Source organism: Stegodyphus dumicola, chromosome X1 (assembly GCF_044657685.1).
Source record: "Stegodyphus dumicola isolate Sdum_Otavi_A_Nest chromosome X1, ASM4465768v1".
Classification (NCBI taxonomy): domain Eukaryota; kingdom Metazoa; phylum Arthropoda; class Arachnida; order Araneae; family Eresidae; genus Stegodyphus; species Stegodyphus dumicola.
Window position 1 is genome coordinate 84,861,925 of NC_140780.1, and position 23,104 is coordinate 84,885,028.

Below are 23,104 nucleotides of genomic sequence, written 5' to 3' on the forward strand. Positions count from 1 at the left end.
AAACTCTCCAAAAACTCAGAAGAGCAATTCAAAACAAGCGCAGAGGAATGTTGAGCTCTAAGATCTTGTTGATTCACGACAACGCCCGGCCCCACACGGCAAATGTCACTCGTAAAGTTCTTGAATCTTTTAAGTGGGAGTTGTTTCCTCATCCGCCGTACAGTCCCGACCTGGCACCGAGCGACTTCCACCTATTCCCAGCAATGAAGAAGTGGCTGGCTATGCAGCGTTTTGATGACGACGCACAGCTGCAAGAAGAGGTAATGAAGTGGTTGAAGGCGCAGGCGGCGGGATTTTTCGACGAAGGAATTTCCAAGCTCGTACATCGCTACGATAAATGCCTTAATTTGTATGGTGACTATGTAGAAAAGTAGTATTTGAGTGTGGCTTTCATCTGTATATAATAAAATTTGTTTCCTATACTTTGTTTATTTTTTTATTCCAAAACGTAATCTACTTTCTGGATAGCCCTCGTATCAAAAACGGAGTACATCCAGGTGAAATACTACATTTAGTAAGGAATTATAAGCCAAATAAAATAAAAACATCTGCTGGACTTCGAAACATACTTTCACTTTGTAGATCCTTTACATATTAGTAAATATATATCAGAAATTCTATTTGACATAATGAAAAGTTCAAGCTTACTTTTATAAAATTGCTCTAACAGTCTGCAAAAAATAATAAGCCGGATCCAATTCAAAGATTAAGGAACAGTGCAATCTGCAACATTAACTGAATTAGATAATATTAGCTTAGCCTATACCGTCCGTTATACATTAAACGCGGATTCGTAAATGTATTTTGCACATGCACACACGCATATTCACAGCCGTTAGGGTCTTACGTGCATGCGTCAACTAGACGCATGCGCAGAAAGTTTGTAGCTTTGAGGTCCAGATTATAGATCATTACAGATTATGGGTGTCCAAATTAACGACTTTTGATTGTATTAGTTTATATTTTAAATTATTTTATTTTCTTACTTTCTTTATTGAATCTTTCTTTACTGGATTGCTGAATCATTCTTTATCATTATAATGAACGGGAATTTATACTAACAGAGACTAGAGTAAGTAATTTAGGTGTTAAAATCTGTGTAAATACAGTTTTTCACAAGCTGATCCAAAATACATACCACTAAGATTATTAAATAAGTGTTGACTGTATACGTATTTTCCTTGTTTTAACCATTTGTGTGGTAGAACTCTTTAGAACTATTCATGCATTTATTGCTGTTTGTTTTCATAATCTATCTGAAAATAATTTTTAGATTATTGAAGAACTTAGCAAAAAATTTAGTATAATGACTAAATAAAAGAATTTTAATCAGTCAAGAGTGATAACAGTTAGTGTTGTTGAAAAGATTTAAATTGTAATTTTGTTAATTCATTACATTAAGTGAATATGAATTTTATTTACCTCTAGTCACTTCGACTGCCATTAAGTATGAAGTATGCTTGTCCTTCTCAAATGACATGGAAGTTAGCAGTGAATGCTTTATTGAAAGTTTTGTATTCTGGACTGCCCGTTGCTCGTCAATATCGTAAGCATATTAATATTCATTTTTACATTATGAGCAATATTATCAGATAATAAATCATTTTCTAAAAGATAATAGTAATATTAATTTTTTGTCCTGAATGCATATGTGGAATTTAGTATTGTTCAAAAATATTTAAATATACATCATTAAATTAGTAATTAAATAAGAATTTTATTCACAACTTTATATGAACTCTTAAATGAAATATATTACTGTATGTGTGGTTTATTTCATAGCAGTTTGTTTTTTGTGTAACTTTAGCATTGATATTTTTTTAATGTATGAGTAAAATACAGTACAGTTAACATGTTTTTTTATGTAATTGTTCACTAAATATGTTTATCATGATAATTTTCTTCTATATACTGAAATGAGTTCATGCAAATTAAGATACACAGTGGGCAATTTATGGGAGACGTCCTGTGTAAAAGAATGAAATACTATTATAATAACCTGTGGCAGGAAACTGAAACTATGATTGCAATTCAGTATTATTTGATATGCTTCTTGCTTTTAGAAAAGTCTTTTAGAATGTGAAAATCCAGATCTTAGATAGCCTTAACATGTCATAATAGTGGCAGTTGCAGTTAATTCCAGCGTTAGAGAAGCCAACTTTTGGACCTTTTATAAATGCCAGACATTAGTTTGCTGAGAAATGTATAATTAATATAAAAGAACATCGAGTTAGGCTTATGTCCCAAAACTGCTGATCAATAGAGTTGACAGGGTAATAATGCCAGTTAGTAAATTATTCATGAAATAGCTTAATATAACTGCATAATCTAAGATAACATCTCTGAATGCACCACTTGGTAGGCATTATCATAGATTATAACAACTGGTGACCCAGTTAACATTTATTCCTCTAAAATATGAGAAGTTGCAACTTCGATGTGCTTACTGCTCTGGATTGCTCTCAGGTTATTTATAGATCCACGAAAAATAATTTAAATGTGTTCAAACACGTTTTAACAAGTCCTGTCTCGAAAAACGACATTACTTATGTTATGTATAGGTCAGCAGACTTATGTTTTGTTTGTAATTCACTTTAGTTGTTATTACTGTTTCTCTTTGATTTTTCTGTTGTTGCAAAAATCAGATCTTAATATAGGCATGACTATTACTAAAAAATAGTCCTTCCCCAAATAGATTAATTAACCAAATAATTATCTAAGAAATCAAAAAGAATCAGTTTCATTGCAGTTCCTCAATATCTGACCTTCCCTTTTACTTCCAAATGACATTCTTTTCTAAAATATAAAATTTCTGACATCTGACGTGGGGGAAGTTGTTAATTTCTGATATGTACATTTTTTGTGTATTTTATTGAATTGCACGAAAAGAACTGAACTGAAGAAAAAAACCAATGCTTCTTGATAAAAATGCAACTTTTGTACAGGAAATATGTAAGCGTACACATGTGTAAGCAGAGCTAGCAGAAAAAACAGGCTGTATAAGCGTGTGGAGAGTATGATGAATTGCATTCGCTAGCACACCTCTAAGAATTTCTTGGTGTTATCTTGCAGCAATCAGTTAAATTCACATCAGAACAGTAAAAATGAGTTACCACCAACGTTTAGATGATGGAATGAGGTGGCAAATTGTGGGAAGGTTAGAGGTAGGCCAGTCGCAAGTCCAGATATGGAGAGAGTTTAATTTAATGTCCAGCATCGTGTGTAATCTATGGAAACAGTTCCAGAATACAGGATCTAACGAGAGAAAGCCTGGGCAAGGTCATCCAAGAGCCACGATGGCCAGAGAAGATCACTATTTGTCCATTTTAGTGAGACGTAACAGAGGGGCTACAGCTTCTCAACTCTCTCTGGACCTGTATGCAGCCACAGGAACCTGTGTAACAAAGGTGACTGTTTCCAAAAGACTGGATGAGAGAGGGTTGTTTTCCAAAAAAAAAAAACGGCTATTTGCGTCCGACTCATGTCTATGGACAGGAGAGTCCGATTAGCATGGTGCAGGCAGCATAGTGTTTGGAGTACGGGGCAAAGGTGACTGCTCTGTTCATCGATGAGTCCCATTTTAGCCTAAATACCGATTCTCGAGTACTTTCATATGGAGAGAGCCATGGACCTGCTACCTACCCTGCAATGTCTGCTAAATCAGCAATAATGGTGGTGGTGGTGTAATAGTCTGGGCAGGCATCATGTTGGATGGCTGCACACCTCTCCACGTCTTTGACAGATGCTCTGCGACTGGTGTGTGGTATAGGGATGAGGTCTTGGAGCCCTATGTTTGCTTTTTCTGGGGTGCAGTTGGCCTTGAACTCATCTTACAGGGCGATAACGCGAGGCCACATAGAGCTTTCTTGTCAACGAATTTCTCGAGAGTGAGGATATTCGCCGGATGGATTGGCCAGCCAGGTCTCCAGACCTCAACTGTATATAGTATGTCTAGGATGCTCTGGGTAGGGCAAATGCAACTCGCATCACCCCTTCAAGAACCGTCCAGGAACTGGAAACAGCATTCTGAATGGGTGGACCAGTTGCCACAGGCACTGATAAAATGCCGCATTTCCAGTATGACATCACGCTGCGAGGCCTGTATGGCTGTAAGAGTGGACCATACCCCCTATTAACCCATTTCTTTTCCGTCTTCTGCAACCGCTGTTTCAGATCTTCAGAGTCTCATGAGTGTTACACGCGAACATATGTGTCTATTATAATTGTTGAATGTTTAATTTGTTATTCATAAAGTTAATTCTAATAATGTGTTTAATAATAATGTTTCCATAATGTTTTAAATCAACTATAGTTGTATGGCTTTTGAATAGGAATCGTATGCAGATTACAGACATTGTCTTTCTTCATCAATGCACATTACCTTCCTCAAAACTGATTCTCTCTTTTAATGTATCTTTTAAACAGAACTTTTCTTTTGTTTATACTACTTGTGGGTGAGCAGTATTTAGCTTCCTTAAACCAATAGTACAAATTTTATATCTAAAACGTTATATCCTTCAAAGCCAGTTGTGGTACAACTATCAAACCAGCATCATCTTCTCCTTATTAGGGAAATCTCCCGACTTTTATTGCTTTAGCTGAGAAAGATATCTGTGGGTAGTCCATGACAGTCATTCATGGTAGCCAGTGGCTACTCATTGTTCCTCATTCTTAATGGTTTGTTTGCATTTTGGTGGGGACAATTATTTCATCTTCAACCAATATAGCAGGAAACCAAGTAGATATTGTCTCATTATTAAAAAAAAAAAAAAAAATGTAACTCTGTGTAGTATTTTCATGGAACTAATTTTTTTCCCTCTGCTGCCCATACAGTTCTTTTAATGGCACTTTATTTGTGAAGTCTCAAGACAAAAGTCACTTATGATATGAACAATACAGAGAATACAAAGAGGGTACTAATTAAAATTTCTTTTCATTGTTTTTAAAAAAATTCATAATTAGCTAATTAATGTAAAAATTTGAGATAGTGTATCCCGAATGATTGGTTTGATCTACACTTTACATTACAAACGTAAAATGGATTAGATCACAGATATTTTGGAGGTTTTGTTCCTTGCCTATAATGTAAGTTCAAATTAATTTTTCTTAGTGCTTTCAGTAAAGATATACCTCCTTTGGTTGACGGCCCAACATACTTTGTTAAAATTAAATAGCTGTGTAGAAGTAATTCAGCTTATTTTTCTATTACAGTGTGAATAGAAACAGGAAGTTTAAATCAGCTTTAAATCTTTACTACTGTTATATTTATACTGTAATATTCCAACTCATAATAATTAATTTCTTTTGATGAAAAATAATTATAATAAAATATGCAGAACTACAAATTAAACTCATATCTGTCATATTTGTACCACAGTGCACATTTTATGTGGTGTATACTTGAATGCCCTGTGTAAAGGCGTGAACTCATTTTTGTAGTCTTTGATAAAAATTTAAAAAAAAATATTGTAATACATAAGTTCTTTAGATTACTTCAGTATTCCTAGTAATTGTTTTGAATATGTTCACATCAGTACCACTGTATCATTCTTTTGTTCAGAGCTCACATGTTGCCTAATTGTTATAAGTCATCATATTTGCATATTAAAAGCTGTCTTTATAAGTCACACCAGTGCTGAGACTGTTGTTAACATATTCAGTATGTCATGGATATCCTGTTGTAGAATAACTACAAAAATCACTTGTGAGTCATCTCGCATCGAAAATCCACCTTGGTCAGCATTACTTCATTAACCCCTGGAGCCATTTTTTAGGAACTCTTCTATCACTACTGTCACACTATCTTCTATCGCTGCAGATACTTAAATGTAAAGTCTTGGAGCATTGATATTTGATATTGCTATAAGTTAAAAACTTTTGAATGTTTTGAAAGGAGAAAAAAATGGTGAATAACTTGCTCATAGTTTGATATGATAACTGGTAACACACTACTGTTCATAAAGAGGATTTGGAACTGACCATCATCTTAACTTGCTTTTGCTGTAAATATCCATCTTCTCAAATTTTGTATTCTTACTACTGATTGTGCTGATGTGGTTATGTATATTGGACAGCTGCAGGATATATTGTAAAAAGTAAAACCATGTGGAATCTTTTTGTCATTATTCCCATTTGAGAATTTTTGTGCTTTTTTAAATTTATGATTATTCCTTGATGCCATAAATACACTGCTACAGCCACCCTATAATATGCCACTTAGTTGCTTCAACAAATACCAAAGTTGCGTACCTGAAATTTATTATGTTTGTCATTTCCCCATCATTGTACAAATTTGCAACTTTATTTCTTTGCTTTTTTTAAGAATAACTGTCATATATTCACCATTAAGAATGTATTTGCCACAAATCTTGCAAAGCACCAGCTGTCGTGAAGAGCCTTTCAATTTATGCCAGTATATGCTCCTCTTAAAATGGTAGTGTGCAGTAGTCATTGCAGTCACTTATGACACATGCCAGTTATATTTTATATCTAACAGTTGTAGGAGAGTCTTGTGGAGGTATGTTCTGCTAGCTAGTTAACTATCTTCAGAACCTTCAAGATGTTGCTATTAATAATGGATGACTTGCAGCAGCTTTATCTATCTCAGACATTTCAGTGTTGCTGTGTGATAAAGTGAAGAAATACTAGTTTGATAACTTTTCTGTGTTTTATCTGTCAATCTATTTAATTTGTATGCTGCATTAATGTGTTATGTATTGTTTCAACTTACATATTTATTTATCTTCATTATTTCTTAATTATGCACAAATTTCTATTATTACTTAACTAATTATTAGTCTAGTTCAGGCATGGTATTCAAGTTTCTCTTTTTTTCCCCACTGGTGTATAATATGTTCAATATCAATTTATAATATGATAATTTAATAATTTAAGCTGCCCAGTTTGAAGGTATGTGGATTGATCTTGCATATGCATTGGAGGATTTCCTGTTTCCTGCCAGGTAAGAATCTAGTGTAAAACATTAGATAATGATCTGTGTACTTGCTTTTATTTTTTTATTCAGAATAGAATTGCAAATGTGTTGTTTATGTTATTGTTGTGAATAATAAGGCTTAGATAATATACATTTGAAGTACATGTGATAATTAATGCCTTTGTTTTTATTTTTATGATTTTATGCAGAAATTACTTGTAATGCTCATCACTTATTATGCAGAAAATTTTTAAGATAGCTTGTGTTTTTTTTATAATACAGCTAATAAAATTAGTAATTTTTTACTGTTGAAACCTGAAAATATCATCACACATTTTAACACTATTTTAACACAATCATCTTTGGAAAAAGTGCTGCAACAAGCAGTATTTTGTTTAAATTTTCAAATATAGGTCTAATGTTGACACAGATTGCCACAGCTTTTTATACTTAGCAAATTTGCCTACCAGTGGCCAAGTGGATTATATCACTGAACACTGGTAGTTTGATTTGGGATTAAATTCCTGCAAATGGGTTCACTGCAAGGAACTTTTAGTGGTTTTCTCCATGCGTGACCTGAATATGAACAGCATCCATTCTGTTAGGCTGACAGTTGCTTCTGTTGCTTTTTCATAATCTATAAATTCAAAGCTGGTCCTCATTAATGATGACATAGTCACTGGCATTGTGAAAGACGCATGATATGTTATATACCTTTGCAGTTGCATGCTGACTCAGATGAGGTCTTCAGGAGTCGCTCCATGTGCTGTAAACAAAATCTGTCATCATTGCAACTGCATGCTGTTCATTTCAACAATTTGTATAAATATCCATGACTAAAATGACTTTTCATTCTTCATACATACCGTATCTACTTTCTTATTCCACCATGCATTGTATTGTAAAATTTATTACTTTTGCCAAATCTTATCACCCCTTAAAGTTGTGAATACTAATCTCATCACACTGAATATACAGTAGAAAGTCAAAAATCTGCACAGCTTGTGACCTGAGGTTGTGTGGATTTTAGAGTTTTTCTTTTTGCCTCTTTTGTGAATAAATTTATATTTAATATACTTAAGTTTTTTAAAAAAGCATGTAAAATAAAAGCACATAAAATTATTTTTCACCACTTTCAAACACCTTTCTATGGTAATTTTAAAATTTTAGGATGTTGAAGTTTTTTAAAGTCTTTCTCAAATCATTCACAACTGTTGTTCAGATCTGTGGATTCCCCCCAAATCATGAATTTGTTTAGAAATTTCCGTTCTAATATGATAAAAAATATACAATTTTTAGTCATAATAAAAGTTAAAATATCACAATGCTTTATATTGGCAGAGTAACAATCATTGCCAAATCTAAATGGTGTCTAGAGATGTATCCTGAAATAATAACTGCAACCCTAATGATATGATTAGGATATTTTTTGGCTTGAAAATGTAATTGGAAATGAGCATTTGAGAAAAATATTAAAGTTTCATGAAGTGAATGATTCCATCAAACCAGTTTTGGGTTCACAGTGCTTTTCTTCTGTTATTATTATCTTTGGCTGCTGTATAGCTTTGCTGCTGGTTTAGTAACAACACATTACTTTATCTTGCAGTAATTTGAACTAGCTCTTTCTCTACTGAAGAGTAAATAAAATATACTAGAACAGTGCATAAGGTATAGAACAGTGTATATCCTGCCTTCTTAGCGTGCCTTTATGGTGTAGTGGGCAGCATGCTCGACGCATATTCGAGAGATCCATGGTTCGAGTCCCAGCAAGAACATTGCTCATTTTTCATTTCTTCTGCATCAAAATAGCCTAATGACTCAACACTGGCACCCGAACTAAAAGGTGGTGAATGATGATTTTTCGCCGCCAGGATTTGGCGATTGGTTCCCCCAAACCCTAGTCACCCTTTAAAAGGGGGAGAGTATATAAGGTATTTCTCCCACCTTCTTAGCATGCCTTCATAGTGTAGTGGTCAGCAGGCTCGACACATATTTGAGAGGGCCATGGTTCGAGTTCCGGCGAGGGCATTGCTCATTTTTCATTTCTCCTGCTTCGAAATAACCTAATGTCTCTACTAGTGAACTAACTCATTCATTATTCTCTTCTTTTTTTGGTGTGTGAAAGAATGTCAGACTCTTCATCATTTGACATCTGTGAAATCATAAAGTCCAGCTTTTAGCAAAGTTTTTGTTTGGCTACAGTTATAAAAGTGATAATCTGTAGACTGTTGCAATGCTAAATGACAAAATAGTTGCCAAAGCTATCTCTCTTGACCCCTGAGAAACTGCTTAAATTTCAATTGTTAGATTTTAGGTCTTATTTTTTGTGCATGTTTGTTTATTTTATGTTGGCTTTATTATGCATAAATGTTTATTTTAAGTGGTGTATAGTTAAAGGCTGTATAGATCATTATTATCGCTTGCCTCATTTAACCATGGCGTCTTTGCTGCCATGATTTTATGAGATATTAAATTCAAGTCTGTTCTTTTCATATAGCAGACCATCCGAGTTGCAATTAATTTTATTTATAAATAAATGAGATTATTCCTTTTCTAATAAAAACTTCTGAATGTTCAATATCTTAACTATTTTTAAGATGTCCAAATTAAGAATTTTTTTCCCACTCATTAATGAAAATAGGATTAAAATGCAGAATTATTCAGAGATTAAAGTTGCCATTAATTAACAATTTCTCATTCCTTGAACTCTAAAGTAAGCAAAGGTTTACATAAATTCAAATCTGGTTAAGTGAAATTATTTTTGGTGTAAATTAACATCAAACTAAATGCAAGTGTGTTTATGGTTTTTCACTGTGCTTGTTTAGTATATTTACAAGTGTAGAATTAAACTGAGAAGAAAGTAACCATGATGTTATACTAGCAAAAGTATTTTAGTATGGTGCTGCATATAAGTATTTCTTAACATGTAGACTGCCCAGCCTATTTTGAAGAAATCTAATCTGAATGCCAGCATGTTTTATTCAGTTTATTTATAAATTTAGATAACAGTTTATTTTATTTCTAACTACAAAATGATAAAAATGCTAAGAGTTAAAGCAAACTGAACTTCATTACATAGAAAGCATACCTTTCATAAAAAAAGGCTCTTCGACCAATGAGGACCTGCCATGTTTGCATTATTGAAAAGATACATCAAAACTCATTATATTTTTGCCCAGCATGTGAAGAGAGCCTTCATTATTCTAATTCTTAGTTTCTTTTTTATATTTTGAAAATCGTGTATAAAAAATAAATCTGTTTTTATGACATCTTCTTTTTACTCGTGTACTGTTGATAGACACCTAGCCCACAAAATTTCCAAGCATTTGCTGTTAACTTGTGGTGAATACTGAAAAGCTCTTCTGGAAAAACAAGTTAACTTGTGGGTTACATTTTCCAGGAGAACTGCCAATCACAGGTTATCTTGTGGTTGGCAGCCAGTATGTTAACTCTCTCTTTGGGACATTAAAACCAAGAATTAAATTTTGTTAGCCAACTAGAAAAAAGTATCCTCCCATCTGCAGCATCTATTTTATGTGTCATATTCAAGTTTAATTTGATTTGCAGAGATTATTTGTTTCTAATTTTTACTTATATCATTTGACATTCATTTCTGATATAACTATCATTCTTTAATCAAGCTTGCCATCTCCTACACAAAGCCTTGAAGATCAGCAATGTGATGAGGCACTGGATTGTAAGGTAGCTTTATTGCTATTACAAACATATTATAAACAGTAGCTGTGTTTTAAATATGATTCCCAATAATGTTATTTTTATTTATTTCTTAATCATGGTAATTTGGTTTACAGATTATACATCTCGTGCGGGATGGAATTTTGCCATATGCAAATCAACTTCCACGAGAATTTATCATCAGAATTGTCACCTTATTAAATAAAGGTTCAATTCATTCTGCTACAAATAACAGTCCAGTTGGTAAGATAACAATTTATACATACGTGTATTTGTACGCTTAGGGCATTTTCCATGGCAATTTTATAAATAATATGTCAAGACCTTGTTGCAGAATTTTATGTTTATTGATATTTACAGTATGATCAATTTAGTTATTGTGTGACAAAACTGCATTTACTTTTCAATCAAAAAGATATTTGTTAGTAAAAAATTTTAAATAACATTTTGATTGTGAACATTTTAATATCTGAAATTTTTGTTTTCACATTTTATTTTGTATGTTTGGTATTGAAAATAAAATTGCTTTCAAATATAAATGCACGAACAGAAGTCATGGAGAGCAAATGTTAGAAAAGTCCTGGAATTTTTTTTTTTAGTATGTTATTACAACTGAATGCATTTCCTTTACTCTGCATATCTTTTAGTAACACTTTCGTTTTTGTTTGCAAGTTTGTAGGTAAATTTAATGTCAACTGAGAATAGAATAGCAAATATGTTTGGTATATTTGGACTTGTAAAATCTTGTAATTTATTCTTAAATCTTAAAATAGCAATGAGTGCTGTGTAATACTTACTGTGCACAATATAGAGTGTTTTAGAAGGAATTGAGTTGTTCCTTCTATGGTGAAATTGCCACAATTTTGGTTTTAGTGTTGTCATTCTTTGGACATTGTATATTAATAGTATTTGGCCATAATTTATATAATCAGTTCTTGTAAATAACCAGTTAGATTCTTGAAGAATCAATTAATTTTCCATTGGATAATATTTATTGGCCATTTCAAATTCAAAATCGTACACACACACACTTTCATTCATTTCTTTTTGCTATCAGGTCATAAATGAAGTCTGAAGGTTATTAGTTGAAAACTTGTTGCTTTATATGATGCATTTTCTAATCTTGAATTTACAAGAAAGAGGAACACATAATTTACTGTACATAATATACTGCTTATTTATTCTCTTCTCCATTTCATTTGTCATCCTAAATGTTTTCAGGTGAATATAATGTACCTTTTCACTTTACTTTTTATTTAAATAATGTTTTATTTCTAGAAGTCATGTGCTTTCCCACCTTTTTTTTTTTGTGTGTGTGTGTCTTTTAGATGTACTGAAAGAGAGAAATATTTTGTTTTGATAACTATAATGTATTTTTGCATGTTATACATTTTTTAAGTTACAAGAAAATTATGCATTTAGTGTTTTCGTATGCCTTTTAAAAAGCTATTAAAGAAAATCTTAAATTTTAGAGTATATAGTTACCTTTTTTATTATTTTTATTCCAGACATTGATTCTAGTAGAAAACTTAGAGAAGAGTTTGCAAAATCATGCTTTGAAACATTGCTGCAGTTCTCATTTCTAGAAAGTGGGATTGATATTGATGATGATGGTGTTGTGAATTTATTGGCAGTAACTTCTCTTCTTCATAGATTTAAAGAAGTAATTCATAAGTATGCTGAAGATGAAAGACTTAGTGGAAAATGCCCTTTACCTAGGTATGAAATTTAGTCTTGCTTGGGTGTTCCCTGATATTTCTGGAAATTTTTTTAAAATTTCAAAAGTACTCAAATTTTTATAATTGTTTTGAAAAAAAATGTCTTCATTACTGATTTTGAATATCATTTTATTTAGTGTACAATAAATATTACAGAGCACAAGCAGATTAACTAATTGAACAACTGTGTTTCTGAAGGGCAAATCAGTGTTCAGTAGTTTATTGTGGCAGTGCCTAGGAAAGCAACTTGTTATTCAGAAAATATCTTTATGAATCCTGTTTGCATTCTGTTTTTTTCCACCATGAAGCTTTTCCATCTCTTCAATGATCAGCTTTAGGTCTGCTACCCTCAAATTAAAATATAAATGATGATCTATTAGATTTGATTGTGTTCACTTTAAAGCTTTCTTACCCAAAGTTGAAGTTCTATCCTAATACTAGAAGTCTGCTGAAAATGTTATATGTTTCTTTCATTGAGAAGTCATTATTTTGTGATATAAAAAGTGCTTTTATTTTCTTACTTGAAATATCAAAATATAAAACTACCCTCTATGTGCAGCGGAATACTAAGAGCATTAAACTAGCTATAAATTTGAAGTTTATGTTTTATCATGTATATTTAATGAAAATAATAAATTTAGGTTACATATTATGGCAGAACACTTGAGGAGTATCTCCTTAGGAGGGATACTGCAATGGCAGACTTTTGATTAAAAATAAAGTATACTATTTTAACCAAAATGCAAGGTTAGAAATTATGGTTTACAGCTACAGTCAAAACCCTTCACGCCTTTCTGGATATGAAAAAGTAATATCCCCCCCTTGCGATTATAGTATGGGAAATATAAAACATTCGATAATATTTTGTGTTCTTCATAGAAAATTTTTGTTAATTTAAAGGAATTTTTAAATTTTTAATGGAATTGTTTTTGATTTAGTCTGTTTGTTATAACCCTTAAAGAAGTATGAGCTGATATCAATATTTTGAATTTGCAGAATTTAGAACTTGGTTTAATTAACTATTCAGTTAATGTGTTAGTGAAGTAACATATTTGGCAAAATGGTAAAATAAAATTATAAAACTAATTTTTTTTGTTTGTTTATGAGAACCTTACTATGTCAGTCCCAGTTATTATAATTTTTATTACAGGCACAGAATGTCTGAAATATCTTTTGTCCTGAAGGCTGTAGCTACATTGGCTAAATCATTGAAAAAGGCTGACCCTGAGAAAGGTATATGTGGTTATTTAACAAATTAATTAACTGAAATGAGATAAGTTATTTTATTTTACAGTTCTGATTAATATTATTGAATTTCATGCATGTAATACAGGTGTTAAATGCATAAAATGTCAGCACTCCTGCTGATTCTTGAATATAATGCTTTCTGTGATAAAGTTTAAAAGTATCTGAAATACACAGGGTGTGTCAGAAAGAAGTACTAGATTTAGATTGTATTTGTTCTCAAAAATGTATTATTGTGTAGTGTTGTCTATATTACATGGAACAATGGTTACCAGAGCCTACTCTGAAGAGAGGTTGGGCTTCTATTTTTCACTCCCAGGTTTGAGGGAGAGCACCCTGGGGGAATCTGTTGGTCTCCTATCTCTCTTCTCCCCTTCCACCTTCCCACTTCAACTTGGAATCTACATGAGAGGACATTCGGTCTGCCTCATATTTAGAGTGCTGCCATGCTGCACCGACACTATACATTTACAAAAATCCATGTCTCCTTCAGGATTCAAACGTGGGCCCTTTGGTACTGTTGTAGGCTACCCTAACTACTATACCATCTGGGCGACAATTGTTATTGCATAAAAACTAAGTATGCATCACATGATCGAAGAAAACTGGAAGTTTGATCTTCTAGACATGTGTGCATCATACAAATACCAATTACAACATAAAAGTAATAGCGATTTTCATGCCACACATCTAAAGCTGCTTTTAGTTACGTAATTCATTGCTGCAACAATTCTGGTGTATTGGGAAGAATCGGCTGCACAATATCTGATGCATTCCCCTAAAAAATACAAGAAATGATTAGTTGAGAAGTGCAATGTTCAAGGTGGTGAAATAATATGACATTTTGAAGGGAAAGAGTTATGTTCAAATGATCTAATGAATTTATAACTGAATATAAAAGCACAGTGTTTTTCTCTTTTCTATATTAGTTGATGTGTGACATATTTTTTGTATTAAAAGTTATTGTAGCTTTTCAAGGAAATAAATTCTTATCCTCCTTTTATAAATATCATTTGTTTAACATTTTCCGAAATTTTGTAACATTAGTTAGTACCAAGATGGTTGCTTTAATGAACAGGTTAAATCCCAAATATTTTTTTCCTTGGAGAATATGCATGCTTACAAAATGTGAGATCTAATTTTATTAGAGTTGGAATTTTAAGCATCATAATAGAAAATTTTTAAACTATATGTAATGTATTGTGATCTAATGAATTTATAACTGAATATGAAAGCACAATGTTTTTCTCTTTTCTATATTAGTTGATGTGTGACATATTTTTTGTATTAAAAGTTATTGTAGCTTTTCAAGGAAATAAATTCTTAACCTCCTTTTATAAATATCATTTGTTTAACATTTTCCAAAATTTTGTAACATTAGTTAGTACCAAGATGGTTGCATTAATGAACAGGTTAAATCCCAAATATTTTTTTCCTTGGAGAATATGCATGCTTACAAAATGTTAGATATAATTTTATTAGAGTTGGAATTTTAAGCATCATAATAGAAAATTTTTAAACTATATGTAATGTATTTTTGATTAATTAATGCTATTCTTCATTCAAAAGGTGATGTATTTTTAATTTTGAAATTGTTTTGAGTATAGAGATTCGTCAAAATTCTGAATGCATTTATTTTGCAAGTTTTCATATTTTAGGGATTTTAAAACTGAAATTGAAATTTTTATTGATGCCCAGAATTTTATGTTTCAGTAATTTTTACATAACTTTTTTTGTAATGCCATTTTATGTATTATATTTCCATAATAGATTTCTCTGAAAGTGATTTGTTTCTTATTAAAATTTGTATTCATTTGTCTGCTTGAGTTAATTTGTCATGGTTTTGGTTCATTGTTTCATTTTAATACTTGAGATTTTTTGCTTTTTATTATGACAGTGCGTATTTGAAGTAGTTTTTTTTCCTTAATAGCTTGCAAATTGTAACTGCTGAAATTTGTTTTTATATTTAAACTCAAACTTAGAATCCTGGAATCAAAATTTATTATTCCAAAAGCTTTACTTAAACTTAAATCACTTTAATTTGGCTATCTGAAGGATTATTTTGATATTCGTTTAAATTCTTGATTTCCACGTTTTATTGAATTATCTTTCCTTTTAGTTGAATGGACTATTTGGGAACAGCTGATTTCTCTTTATCCAAGTCTTGTTGACTGCACAACCTCAACGTCAGCTCAAGTGTGCTGTTCACTTCGTGAAGCCTTGCATGAATATGCTGATTTATTGGAACCACCTAAGAATGTGCTCAATGGAAGTTCATGATATAAACATATTGTACATTTCCCCCATATTTTCATGAAGCGCTGTTCACTTTATAAGTGAAATATGTGATTCTGAACTCAGTGCATTTCATTGCCAAATAGTCTACTGAATGCCTCAATCTTTTATAAACATGATGTGGTTGTTCTGTCTGCACACAGTTGCCATAAATTTATAACTTTGGCCTCTACATTGTAATGAAAGATGTATGATTGTGATTCACTCATTTAAATCTAAATGAAAGAATGTGGCAGCAATATGTATTAGAATTATTTTATGTATTCCCTTTTCTTTCAAGCAGAGTTTTACTACATAATTATGTTTATAATAAAAAATTATAAATATTTTGAATAGGTAATACTAATTTTATGTTGAGATATTGTCTTAATTTATTTACACCCAAGGGAGATGCATATTGTTTTTGAAATAATTTAGATTGAATTACTTTTTCAGTACCTGCATTTCAATGAAAATGTATTCCCTTCAAGTGTTATTTTGTAGCTATATATTATGTTTGAAGTTTATATGTATCGTGATTTTTTCTTCTGTATTGTTGTGTTTTTAAATTTGCATCATGTTACATAAAACGTCTGTGCCACCTTTTTAAGGAATATGCAGTAAATCTCATACTTAAGATTATTTTGATGTAATTGGAATTAAAATATTATGTTTCAAATATTTTAGCAAGTACAACTTGTGATATTTATTCAGATTTTGTGCAGATCTGTGATAAATGTTATTTTGTATTTTAGTGGTTACAAAGTAATTACTGTAATGGTTCAGTATAATATTAATGCCAATTTAGTAAAAAATGAATTTTAATTGCATTTTGTTGTAATTTCTTGAACTATGAATTAATTACAAAATTAAATGATGGATGTATATTATATATGAGACTTCTTCTAAGACTATGAGTAATAATCTCGTTTCTGAAAGAAGAAAATATATATTTTAAGCATTTAGAAATGTATTCAGTTCTGCACTTTTACCTGTGCATTTAAAGGTTAATGCTGCAAGTAACTAAAATTGCTACTTTATGCTAATATGTTTTGTCTATACCTTGCAATGAATACTGTTTCGCGTATACCGATTTTTTTTATTACATTTTATGCATTGGGTCATTTGCAAATAGTAGTGAATGTTTTGAAAACCATCCTAACATTCTTGAATAATTTCTGTTTTTACTTAACTATGATACTCCATAAATTTCTTCTGTATGTTGTAATGAAACCATAATTACAGATTATTCTAAAATGGCAAAAAGACTAATTGTTGGTATTTATAAATATTTTTTGCCTTCTTAGTTGCATTACCATTTTGCAGAAGGGAAGGTGTTTTTTTTTTCCCCCGGGGGGGAGGGGACGAAGAAAAACACGTTACTTAATTCCTTTAGTTTCTGTTAGAGCATAACTTGAACAGAAGCTTTTGGATCTCATTACAACATTAATACAGTGGTAATTAAGTTTCCAAAGCATGATGATAATTATAATTTATTTATAGAAAAAGTGATGAAACCCATCTTTAAACTAATTACTGGAAGGCAATAAAAGGAGCATAGAGCATACTTAAGTATGCCAAACTTGATAAATTATAAGGACTGTATTAAAAACTATAATATCTATTCAAAGAAAAGTATAAAATTTCATGCTAGAAAATCTAAATGAAATTATGTACTTTTCTTCACAGTGAGTGAATTACTTAAATGATACCCAGCTGATTTAAAAAGTTTCATGTTCAAGTATTTATCTTTGCAGTTCTCAGCTATAAATCCAATAGTAGCTAGGGAGAATTATGGCAGGAAAAATTATCCATGACATTTAATTGATCCTGTACCAAAGATCTTTAGACAGAAGGTATCTCTAGTACATTTTAAGCATCCGTATCAGACCGGACAATATTGACAGGTCAGCAGTGTACTTCCAGTGCATGAATAGCAGTAGCGGGTTGCCAAATTGTTAAATTTTTGACACATTTAGATTCATATTAAGTTTATAGCTTTTCTTCTAATTAGGCACTTAATTTGATAAGTCAAGGAAATATTTGAAATCTGCTACATATCTCAATTTTCTTACATTTTTATATACCTAAATTTCTTCTACATATCTTATGTAGTTTTGTATAAAAGTTTTGTAATAAATAAAAAGTTAAAATATGTTTGTGTTGTATGATTATGGCAATATCTATATTAGTGGATGATTCATTTGATATCTTGCTAATATAATTTTGTACCCCTTCCAACTTGAGGAAAATTTTATTTGTGACGTGAAATTTTTGTTGTTGTATATATGATCTTGTCTCAGTTGCAGAGCATAACTATTTTCATGGTAATATTTTTAGTGTGTACTATTCCTTTATTTTTTGTTATGCACAGATTATTTTTCAGAGTTTCTGATTATCAAATCTCACTTGTTTTATTCTTGAATAATGCTAGTGTGAAAGAAGTTGTCAGATATTGCTGAAATTGTTGTTTTAATGATATGTATTGTACACGAGTTGTTTTACTTGTTCATATTGTTTAACTGAAACAAAATATTAGTCACCATCTTTGTATTCAATGTAAAAATATACTTTCATGTTATATTATGTTCCACGATGTTTTTTGTTTCCAGTTAGCAGCTGAAGCTGTACTTTACATTCTCTAAAATTTTGTAAATTATTAATGAAAAATATTTTTGTTATATGACTGACATTTTGAAAATTGTAATATTTTTTGGCCACTTTTTATTAGTAAGTAAATATATGTATATGAGTTAATAAGCATTCAGCATCAATTAAGTGTGCAGCATTGCTGCAGATAAAAATTCTCATTCCTTGTAATTTACATTCAAGAAATGACAAACACAAATAAGCTAACTGACATTATATTTGATATAGGTTCTAAAAGAGAAAATAGGATTGTGAAAGAAGGTGCTCTACAGGTAGCAGTTCTGACAAAAATGGGAAGAGTTTCATTAAACATGAATGGAAGCCTCTCTTTTTTTTGGGGGGGAGGGCTAAAATTATTTTGTAACTAAACTTTAGGAACTGCTTAACAATCTGCAAATATGTTACATTTTCCCTAACTTTTTAATGTATTCAGATCTTTATAATGCTTAGGATTAACCAGAGCTTTAGTTGAACATAAAAACAACTACCTTCTGTGTGGTGTGTGATATTATAAATGAAATTAATATTTAGATATAAGCAATAATCATGAATCATATTTTAATGTTTGGATACTTGCTGACTTGGCTTTCAATAAACCAGTCAGCCATTTCACCATCACTTCATCATGATTGTTACCCAGAGATAGACTGATAATGCGCCTACAGGAGAGGGGAGAAAGAATACAAACAGCTAAGCCTTATTTAGGAATCAAAGCCATGCCATCTGGCATTGCATAATAGGTACCCACCACTTACCAACTGGGGTAATGTAATTGCAGAACTTTAAAGTACATTATTAGTGCCCCATTAATTATATCAACAGGATACATCAAGTATGTTTTTCATATTCTTTTCATTCTGTGCCAACTTACTTATAATTTTGTTGCGATTTAGAATGTCTTACTTTGTTGAGAGTTGGTTTTATATCTATTAAATATGTCTAATTGCCATTTAATTATATATGTATCTTATTTCAAGCAAAGCTACTTCATTAATATTAATTTTGAGCAGTTAAAAATTCTGAGAACCTGCAGTGTTCATTAAAACTGCTTGGTACTCTACAATATTTTGAATTCTGGTTCATATTCAAGGTACCTCCTCTTTTTGCTATTTGTTTTAATTATTATTTGAAGTATCATTAGTAATGATGAAATTTGTTCACTTGCATATGTGCCCCATTATATTCAAATCTAATAAATTTTAAGAACATGCATTATAGGAAATAATTGTAATGTGCTGTATTATAATTCTCTGTGATCATATTGGTGAGACTCACATTAGTTCAGTGTTTGAAATATCCTAGGTCTTTGATCTCCTACTTATCTCAGTCTGTGCCAAAGACCATTCTCTCCCCCCAATCCCTTCTGTGAGGTGTTAAAAATATAGTCTTGATGAAAATAAATATGTATTATGTAACCTTTTTCTGCTTTCCTGTTACTATGATTTATATATTTATGGGTACAGCAAAAGATTGTTTTTATTTTTGGACAAATTTTTAATTTTTTTTTAATTTAGTTATTTTATCATTGCAATAGTACTTTCAGCTAGTACCAAGTCTCTTTTTTTGCACAAAATGCGTGTTAATAGTATTATTGTTATCAGAAGCCAAACATTTTATCTGTAGGTGTTTAAATGTTTTGTAAAGATCTTTAGAGGTCTTTTAGTGTGATTTGTGTTCCTGCATTTATTCTCTAAATCCCCGTTCACAAGGGCATATTCGACTGGTAGCAAAAAACGGTTCTTCCAACATGTCCCATTCGTACGGCGAACAAGCATTAACTGCCTTTCAGAATTGGAGGTAGAACTTGGTAGAATGTTCCTACCTCTCTGGAGCAGGGCAAATGGGGAAATTTCACATACTGCATTGCCTGGTTCACTTAATTTTAGTAAACAACATGGCTGATGTGCAACTGACTGCTCACTGGACTGTCAGCGAGACAATCACGTTGATAGATATCTGGAGATGCGATATCATCAAAAAAATTAGATGGAACCCTACAAAATACGGAAATTTGTAAACAAGTACAGACAATGTTATCTGATGCTGGGTATTCCAGAAATACCTTTCAAATTAAAACTAAAGACACATATCGGCTTCAATGCAACCAGGGGACTCGGTATCTATTGAATGATTTTTTTAAATTTAAGAACTGTCATCTACTTTTTATGAATATTATTAAATCGTTTTGTAAGACAAAAGATTTTAAGCTGAAAAAAAAATTTTGCTAATAATAACTAACATTTTCGGAAGAAATGTTTAATAATTAAAATGTCTTTCTTCTAGAATTTTCAATGTTTTCCCCCCAAATTTTCTTATTGTATTTATTACAGTATTCTTAATAACTTATAAGATCCATTTTGCAATTAATGAATTAATTTCTGAGAAAAATTAAAAACATATTTTTATGTAAAAACTTTGAAAAAATATAATCTCAATCATATTTTCACTTCAAATAATTTTTCTTTTCATTATTTTGCAGATCCCATTCTTGTTTGTATAAAGTATGTAATTTTAAATAAATGATAAAAATATTAAATAATTTAGTGCACATTTATAGAAGTTTTAGGACTTTAAGTAAAAGGATATATCGATAAAACGCTAAGTAAAAGGATTTATCGAAAAAATGCTGAGTATTTAAATGGTTATAAAATCATACATATAAAATAAAACCTATGGTTATTCAGTTTGTTGATATAAACATAAATTACAAGCTTTTATTTAAAATATCTGTAAAACACGTTCAAAATAATTTTACTATATGAATTAATTATAATATATTTTCTAAAACATTTATAATTAATAATAATATTAATTTCTCATTTTATTCATTTTTTCAAAAAGCAAAGTTTGAAATTTTAACAGCTATGAAACATTTTATTTAAAATGATTTCTTTTCTTCTTTTAACCATTTGATCTTGTACATAAATTGCATTTTAAATTAATTTAGGTGTATTTTCATTAATTAAGAAATAAACTCCGATGCCGTTCTATAGCAATGATAAACAATGTTAAAAAAGATGTAAGCAAACATTAAAAATTCGGCAATCCGATTCGCATTGCTCGCAGTGGCTTATGGGTTAAGGGATGGAAGAGGATGTGCATCTGTACCGGTCCTAAAGGCAAAACTTCTTCATACCCTCCTTTTCTTCCTAATACAAACGATAGCTGTGTGAAAGAGCGTTGCATGTGAACGGGGCTTATGTTGTCTCTGTCAGTGAGCATATAGTTATTGAGTAAATTATTTTATTAGTTTCCTCCCATGTGGGCATGAACATTTTTATTTAAATGAGTGTGAAGTTTCCTAATGACATTTAAAGTTACTGTAATATGTTTTCTTGTATAATGTCAAAATCTGATGTAAAAATGTTTTATTTCTAAATAACTGAAGTTCCATCAAAGAATAAATGTGTGTGCCTATTAATGAAAACATGTTTTATGTTTGTCTGATGTTTTGAACTTTAACAGATGGGAAACTGTGCATTATTTGAGAGAGAAAGAATTTTTTTCCTATTCCCATCAGTTCATATAAGTATTTTTGCCATTTCTTGGAATAACATTATTATATCTCAAAATCATTACACATAGGTTAAAAAAGTACTTTTGCAATTACAAAACTTTGTAGGCATGCAAAACATTATTAACCCTGGATTAAGCACATGTTTGACAGGTGTCTCCCAGTGATATTTGTCGCAAGTTTGCAACACTGTATGCTTATGTTCGAAGTCGCACTTTTCAGAATCTGAACGTTAAATGTTGATTTTTGTTTTGGCAGTAGCAGGACCAAAAAAAAAAAAAAAAAAAAAAAAAAAAAAAAAAAAAAAAAAAAAAAGAATCTGTTTCCTTACTCTAAATCCATTCTAGTAATGGGTGACACCTCTTACCCATGTATTAATAGTGCAACACAACGTAAACACCTAACACAGGGTTAAACTAGTGATGCTTATTTTATCAGTGTTGAATATTCTGAGTAAAATTATGTTCTGAACGAATTTTAGTGCACTGTTTAGGTAACTAGAATTCTGAATATATATATCAGTATCTCAATTCTAAGCTGAATATATCAGCAATTTTTATAAGATATGGTGTTCTAGAGGAAAATTTTTCTTTCTGTAAAGTAAGTAAAGTGTGAGAGTAATATTTTATAAATTTTCTCTGTGATATAATAATAATTTTTGTTAAGTTATACTGATCTGAGCACTTAAATAAGTTTTTCATTATTTTCCATTATCATGTTTTGAAATTTTGTTCATGCTTTATATTTGTTTAAGGTTTATCAAAGTCTTTTTATTAAGAGCATAACTTTGAGTTTTTATGTTATGATTCTGTATAATGCTATGTCGTGAAAAAACTACAATATCTATTGTAAATTTTAGAGCAAAGTTTATATGGACATTATATAGAAATTTTTATTTTGATATAAATTTTGTATTTTTATTTACATTTTTTGTATGTTTCATCATGCAATATTGATGTAAACAAATATGACAAACAGAAAACTAGTAATTTAAAGTTGTAATAGTTTACATTCTATTTTCTGTGGTAGGTTGTTATTTTGTGTATAGTACTATTAAATATTTAATAATAATAA

At 30.8% G+C, this 23,104-nt stretch overlaps 1 protein-coding gene across 1 annotated transcript in view; it reads left to right on the forward strand.

Moving 5' to 3' along the window:
- Window positions 1–22,348, forward strand: part of mon2 (Mon2 homolog, regulator of endosome-to-Golgi trafficking) — a 261,987-nt gene extending 239,639 nt beyond the window's left edge. The window contains exons 31-37 of the mRNA XM_085807699.1: window positions 1,429–1,546; window positions 6,895–6,961; window positions 10,576–10,636; window positions 10,747–10,873; window positions 12,139–12,349; window positions 13,499–13,581; window positions 15,713–22,348. Of these exons, the coding sequence (XP_085663825.1) occupies window positions 1,429–1,546; window positions 6,895–6,961; window positions 10,576–10,636; window positions 10,747–10,873; window positions 12,139–12,349; window positions 13,499–13,581; window positions 15,713–15,873 (828 nt within the window). The 3' untranslated portion in view covers window positions 15,874–22,348. The remainder of the gene's footprint in view (window positions 1–1,428; window positions 1,547–6,894; window positions 6,962–10,575; window positions 10,637–10,746; window positions 10,874–12,138; window positions 12,350–13,498; window positions 13,582–15,712) is intronic.
- The last annotated feature ends 756 nt before the right edge of the window (window positions 22,349–23,104 follow it).